The sequence below is a fragment of the Anser brachyrhynchus genome, assembly GCF_964034855.1.
Source record: "Anser brachyrhynchus genome assembly, chromosome: 10".
NCBI classification, from domain to species: Eukaryota; Metazoa; Chordata; class Aves; order Anseriformes; family Anatidae; genus Anser; species Anser brachyrhynchus.
In genome coordinates this window covers 14,476,763-14,484,357 of record NC_137705.1, presented here as the reverse complement: position 1 = coordinate 14,484,357, position 7,595 = coordinate 14,476,763, and the positions used below count along the sequence as shown (strand labels likewise).

At 41.9% G+C, this 7,595-nt stretch overlaps 1 protein-coding gene across 5 annotated transcripts in view; it reads right to left on the bottom strand.

Annotated features, from left to right (window-relative positions):
• Window positions 1–4,215: 4,215 nt before the first annotated feature.
• The window catches only part of RFT1 (RFT1 glycolipid translocator homolog), an 84,554-nt gene continuing 81,174 nt past the window's right edge, over window positions 4,216–7,595 (bottom strand). For 4 of the 5 annotated variants that reach the window (XM_080606072.1, XM_080606070.1, XM_080606071.1 and 1 more), the window contains one exon: window positions 4,216–7,135. In XM_080606072.1, coding sequence (XP_080462198.1) covers window positions 6,971–7,135 — 165 coding nt within the window. In that variant the 3' untranslated portion in view covers window positions 4,216–6,970. The remainder of the gene's footprint in view (window positions 7,136–7,595) is intronic. The other variant, XR_013955581.1, reaches the window with a different exon arrangement.

Genomic DNA, 7,595 nt, shown 5'->3' with positions numbered 1-7,595 from the left:
AAGTAGACTCCACAAGCAGGATACAGTCAACATAAAGGGATAAAACATTTATTGGCTTAGATGCACAAAACCAGTGGAACCTCAGCTACCGAGCCTAGTAGAACAGAACAGTTCAGTTGGAAGGGACGTACACGGATCATCAAGTCCATGTGTGTGAGCACTTCAGGGCTACCCCAAGGTGAAAGCACATTACTGAGGGCATTATCCAAATGCCTCTTGAGCACTGACAGCCATGGGGCATCCAGCACCTCTCCAGGAAGCCTGTCCCAGTGTTCGACCACCCTCACCTTAAAGAAATTTTTCCTAACGACCAGCCTGAGCCTCCCCTGCTGCAGCTTTGTGCCACTCCCATGCGTCCTGACATCCGTTACTGGGGGGAAGAGACCAGTGCCTGCCTCTGCATTTCCCATCCTCAGGGAGCTGCAGAGAGCCATGAGGTCGCCCCCGGCCTCCTTTTCCCCAAACCAGACAAGCCAGGCATCCTCAGCCTCTCCTCACAGGACATGCCCTCCAGCCCTTCTACCAGTTTTATTGCCTCTTCTGGATGTTTTCATGCACATTTACATCCCTGGAGCCCAAAACTGCATGCAATACGCAAGGTGAGGCTGCACCAGCACTAAACATAGTGGGACAATCACCTCTTTTGACCAGCTGACCTTACTAAGTTTAATACACCCCAAAATATCGTTTGCCCTCTTTGCTGTCAGGGCACACCGCTGGCTCAGTAAGCCTGTTGTCACCAGCAGCCCCAGGTCCCTTCCTACTGAGCTGCTCTCCAGCCGCTTGTCTCCCAGCCTGTACCTGTGCCAAGCATTACTCCATCCCACGTGCAGAACCCACATGCATTTACCCTTGCTGAATTTCACGCTGTTGATCATTGTCCAATGCATCTAGATCCCTCTTCGACACCTCTTGTCTCTCCAGGATTTGACAGCAGTTTAGTATCACCAGCAAATGTGCTGAGGATGCATTCCACTCCTCCCCCTTGATAAGACGGAACAGACCCAGCCCTGACATCGAGCCCTGGGGAACACCAGTGGTATGCAGCCGATAGCCAGATGCAGCCCTGCTCACCATGGCCCTTTGAGCCCCGCTGTCCAGCCAGTGCATTCACACATCCCAGGAAAACTTCAGGGTGCTTCTGCTAACAGCCAGTTAGGCACAGAATCTCCGCAGGATCTTTGCAACTCCCTGGAATGGACCTTCAGGCATCCTCCCTATCTGCACTCCTAACTTTCTTATCCTGCACAGCTTCACTACAGACTTTTTCCCACAACTCTCAACCTCTCCTTAGAAAACGGGGCCAGGGTCACACAGCTGTGCAAAGCAAGCCCCAAGCCACGGGTCACACCACCTACCTGCTGTGGAGCAGGGGAAGTCCCACACAGCCCTCAGGGGAACACCAGCACCTCCCCAGTCCTAGCCCTGTGCTTCAGCAAAGTTCCCAGACCAAAGCACGTTGAACTACTCTGTGACAAAGACATCTGAAGGAGAAAAATATATATAAATACCATTCTGAAGTAACTAGAGAAGTCCACACTTCGCTGTTAATATACAGTCAGCTCAGATGGGAAGACTGTTACAGTGTGCACACGTGTGTGCCAAACAGCATTATCACACACCTCTGCCTCTATTTTCAATGCATAAATTAATAAAACCATACTTGACCAGCAAAGCAGAAAGATGAGTAGTCCGTAGCCAAGTACAAACTATTTCATGGGCATAGTTTGCTTCTTCCAAGCATGTTCTACTAGTTGCCTAGAGAAGCACTTGTGCAGCACACTCTCAGAGCTTTCACCTGCGGTGACAAATACATGCAGAGAGATGGAAGTAACCCAGAAGCTGAAGAGCTCTCCTTTGACGGAGACACTATGCTCCTTGCACACGTACCATACCCAGACACATTCCTTCTTCCTCTCCTCATACCACAGCATTTCCCCCTGCCCTCCAGACTGCTGAAAATCCTTATACTAGCAAGAGAAGGCGTCTAAGTACACTTTTTTGGTACTTGTTAAAGTTATACCAAAAAAGCCCTTCCTTAGGAAGGCATGATTGACACTGCCAAGCATCCCAACTGAAGCGAGGCCACAATTAAATTTTCCTGTGCAACCGTAACTTGCTCCCTCCTCGCTCCGTCGTCAGGGCTTCCTAGCAGGCTGTAACATGACCATCAGCTTCTGCCCAAAACATTCCTCATTCTATCCCAGTGCAGAACTTGATGACCCATCAGAATTTTACATTGAGACTGGCTAGGTTGATTTTTTCAGAGAAAGAGAAGAGATCTACATACACAAGTTGGTTACAAGCAACTTCCCAACATCCAAATGGAACAATCTAAGGAATCCACGAATTCCAAACAATAACAAATTGAGGGTATTAACAAGTGGTCCCAAGGCTCTTGCTCACTTGTAGGCCTCAGTCAGTCCCCAAGACACAAGCAGAGCTAACAACACTGATACGCTTGCTCTTTCACACTCCTCCCTTTCCCAAGGAGGAGCCACGAGGGAGCAAGAGTCTGCAATACTCCTGCATTCACAGGAAGTTACAGGCAAAACCGTGAAGTCTTCCCCCAGGCTCTGATATGTTCTTCTATTTTTCAAGGTCTCTCTCCAAACCGTATCATGAAGAAAAAAAATTCAATTCTTGTTCACTAGCAGATTCAAAGAATTCAAGTTCCTTACCTCTATTTAAGGACTGCTATCTATGGGGTTTTTTTTCCATGACACAGCTTTAATTATTCCTGTCTTCTCAAATGGGTCACAGATGTAGCACGTCTGTCTTCCTGGTCACTTTCCTTTCCACTTTCTCAGTTTAGGGAGATGGCATAAAGCTCTCTGGAATTAAGTCATGCTGAAGACAGACATCTGTGAACCAAGAAACCTACCCAGCAAATGAACACACAGAACAGAGCTGTATTAGATGTTTGCTTATGGTGACTAAACAGGAAGTCACAAAAAGTTGTTCTACCTATTCCCCACAATTATGACATTCTGCCTTAGCTGCAGATGAGAGCACACATCCGACTCCATGAATGAAGCTCACTACAGCAGCACAAAGTTACAAACATCCCAACAGAAAACTGGTGGTTCCTTCTCTTAGATCACAGCAAGGTAGTGCATTAACCACAGTTCAGATCCATAAATAAAAGAGCACAAGCATCTTTTTGTGTCCAAAATGCACGAGATAAGCACTTCTGACCACTGTTTTATTCAGATCCCCCAGCTGTTACGCTTTTGAGCGTGTCTTGCACTTAGCTTCCATGGCCCAGCTGTACATCAGACATGGAGAGCCTCAAACTTTATTTTAAGCTTATAATGAAAATAAACTGCACTGACACAACACTATCAGAATGCAAATGAGTTGGGCATTTTATGCCGACCAAAATCCCTACCTCTCAGCAGATGTACTTATGCAATGTTGTGGTTCAAAATCACTCTGATCCTTTCTCTGCAGTATTCTCTTTATATAAAGGCAATGAAGCCACAGAACTATGACCAAACAGCAAGAGACATGAAATTCACAAAAAGCACTTGAAAGTTCAGATTTAAGCACTATCCAGAAGCCAGCAAATTAGGCTGAGGTCAAGGTACCCACACTCAGGCAGCCCTTCATATGAGCTAACAATCCAACACCTCTCATGGGTGCTGAACCATCATCAACATCCAAGCCTACGCCTCCTACCTTCCATGCCTACTGGAGCAGGTTACCCACCCATCAAGGTAAAGTGTTAACTTCTAATTTCTTTTCCTCCCAGAAAATGCACACACACCCCTACTCCTCTATAGGTAAAATACTTCTGATGCTAGAAAAGAAAAAAATAAACACTTGCTAATATTGCCAAATGCATAATTTGGCTAACTAACTTCACTAAATACCAGGTTTACTCCTGGCCATTTAAACAGCATCTGCCACAACACCACCCTGTTTAAAAGCAAACAAGCCAGCAAGCAAAGCCCAGTCATTCCAATCCATACAAACATACGTTCTGGCACAAGCAAGGAGGCAGAAGGAGGGAGGGGACCATGGTGATTATCACAGAAATACTTCAGTAAGTTTCCTCAATGAGTTTGTTAGGGGACAGTGTACAAGTTTCTAGGTCGATAAACGTGTTTATACATAAGAGATCCTAGGAAAACAGCCAAATTTAAGCTTCAACCATACCAAGATACAAATAGTACTCCAGTAAGCCTGCAACAGCAAGAGAAAGACAAAACATAAGGGAAATAAACTTTATTTGTTATCCAATTATATAGCCATTGTATATTACAGTTGTCTGAGTGTCAATCATTCAAGTACTAAAGAACCACGTCACATGAAGCATGAAATCAATTTTCTCTCCGAAGAAAAAGTTTAATCCTCCTCTTGCTTAAACCAAAGAATTTCAGAGAAACTCTGCAAAACAGCTTCACTAAATTTACAAACATCCTACTGTGCCTCTGACAGAAGGAAGCATAAACAACTGCAAAGTCTAGTCAAGTTCAATCCCAAGGTTGTCCCCAGGTTTAACGTTTGCTTCTTTATAAAGCAATTAACAGCTTTCACATTAAGGATCACAAAGATAAATAAACCAGGAGACAGCTTTGTAGGTCTGTAAGTCCTGTCACTCCTTAGGTTTCCTGCCACATAAAATACAATAAAAAACACCCACTTAATTGCTAAAGATCAAGCTTAAATAGGAATGTATCCTTAATTTGCAAACGAACAATGACTAAGCCACCTTAGATGTCTTCTTGATATATGAAATTCCATTTTCACTTGTTGAGAAGAGATACCAATAAGCCATATCAATATAAAATCAAAATAATTAAAAAAAATATAAATTCTCTTTAGTTCATATGCAGCATCTATGGGAAACAAGATTTATGAGACTAGTCAGCATACTGTTTGAGCAGTGAGACCCCACATCACCCTATTTATGACAATACTAGTAGCAGAAGTACTATCACTGTACAGTTGGGATCATAAGACTAGGCAACACAGCAAGACTTCAAGCTCATTTTGCTTTAAAACGCCTTCCATCTCCAAAGCACGTCATGTGCAGGGCTACACAAAATTTCTCATTCTAGGAAGCAGTTATAATTCACCATACAGATTTGAGGTATTCCCACAATAAGGTCCCAGAGTCGTGCAGAAAAAGACAGATCCTAAGAAGAGTCTGCAAGTGCAACTTTTTTTTTTTTAATTACGAATTAAGGGGTAAAAGACCCAAGCCCCTGCAATGTATGGAGCTGCACTTCATAAACTCCGTATGCGACAGAAAAATAAAAAAAGCTGCAAGACAACTCAAAAGAGAACAAATTTAAAGGCAAACAAATACCAAATTCACGTTAACAGGACAAACTGCTGTCAAGTTCATTTAAATTTCATAACTTCAGAAGAACCAGCAAATCTCTATCTACTACCTTCCGTCGAGGCAATGGAAACACCACCATGCGCTGAGTAGCGCACTTTTCTTTTCCTTCTACTGTTGTATTTTGATTTCTCTGAGATAATTTTTCTATCACTAAATCTCATATAAAGTATCTCTGGTGATACCCTCTGTGTGAAAATTACAGGAGTTTACAAAGTGTCTCTAACAGCACCAACCTGAAGACACTGACACTAGAGCTACGACTACCAGTATGAACGCCACAATGCCATTACAGTGAAGTATTTTTAAAGCTGTCTCAGGATCTGCAGAGTTGCTATGTAATTAAACTAAAATCTTCAGACTGCACATCGGAGCGCACTTGACATTTCTGGTCCGTTCAGACACCGCAAAGGAACACTGATCATTATAGACGCGATTCTTGTACATTCTGAAACTGACAATTCAAGTCTTAGACCAGCAACCAAATAAACCTTTGGCAAACACAAATCAGCAACCTAATACATCATTTTAAAGTTTCTAAGCATACAAGTTTTCCATAATTTAAGTAAAAAAATGAATATAAAAGCTAAGACTGAACATGTAAAGGAACAAGATAAAAAATCTCTTTGGAAGAAAAACAGCACTTTCTATCCAAAAACAAAAACATATGCACGAATCCTTGAAAGGCATCTTATTTAACATTCAGTTTCGGAGAAAAGCAAAAGTCTTTTTTATTAAGACATATTTGTTCGCACTTGTATTGAAAATCTCAAATAAAAACAAAAAACAATGGAGTGAAAGAAATCGTGTTTAACTCAACCTTCTGGAACTTCAGCATGGTTGCACTCCAGACCTGTTTAACCAGTGCTCAAAAACATATATATATATATATATATTTTTTTGAGTTAAAGCTTCAGAGTATTTTTGACAAGTTAATTAATACCATCATTAAATGAATGACGCTGAAGGAAGTAATCTTACATAGCTAGCATGGACACATGCTGTGTATTCTATTAACTTATCTGCAAGCGTTGGAACTTTCTGTTTAATGCTTTACACTTCAGGACACTGATAACTCAGATTTCTCTGCACCACATTACATTCTATTTTGGTAACAGCCGGTTATTGGTATTTGGTAATAGTTGCTACTGGTCCTTGCTCCAGTGTTTTGTTTTGTATTTATGTCAGACCATTTCTTTTCTAATGAGTTAAACAGCCCACCGTGCTCACTAAGGTCATTCTTAATTACATCTTAATTAAATGTAAGTCATAAAATACCTTCATATATGTACTTCCTATTGGTAAGAATGGAAGCTCCCTACATAACGTCTAGCAACTACGTTATGTCAGAAGGGTATATCATAGACCTTCATCACCAAAGAGGCTCTTTGAAGAAAAGCTTGAAACAAACGATGCATGAAGAAGAAATTACTCAGCTCTTTCACTGTACTGACCAGTTTAGAAGAAGAAATAATATTCAAATGGCAACCATCTACACTGCTATGCCAGTATCAATGCTTCCAACAAACTCATGTGGAAACCTTTTTCCACACAGATCAATGCAAAAGACACAGCCCTTCACTGCCAGCGTGTAAGAGACTTGTTTTGCACATGAGTGTTTCATGTTCCTTTCTTCATATACCGGGAGAGGAACTGGCTTCTGACAAAGTGAACCAGCTTGGTCTCTGTGCAGAACATAGTAATGATGGTTGCTGCAAAGCACACAGCCCCAGTGCTGATGTGAATCAGCCTTGCCATCCAACCCTTATCGCAGCAGAAGAATACCTAAAACAAAGGAAACAAGCAATTGCAGGAAAACTAGTCAGTACAAGATAGATAAACTGTTGAAATAAACAATAAGGTCCAACACCTCTCTTGACCACGCTAACACCATCATCAAGGTAGGCATGGCAAGTACATGCAAGAAAGATTTGCTACATGTACTCATCCTACAAATTGCTTCAGTAGTCACAACATTTGCTTTCTTAAAAACACAACAACAAACAACTGTCAAATTGCAGAAAATGAGCATTCAGTACGTACTTGATAAATGCTGAAGTTATTTACCACACAGAAGCAAGTTAATTTACCAGGAAAACTCTGCATGGATATTTGGGTGGATGCTATCCACACAAGTCTGACATTTCACAGTAACGTATTAGGCTATTTTTCAAAACAAAAAACAAACAAAAAAACACCAAAAACATTGGAAACCTCCCACGCCAACAAAGCTCTCCCTTCTAAG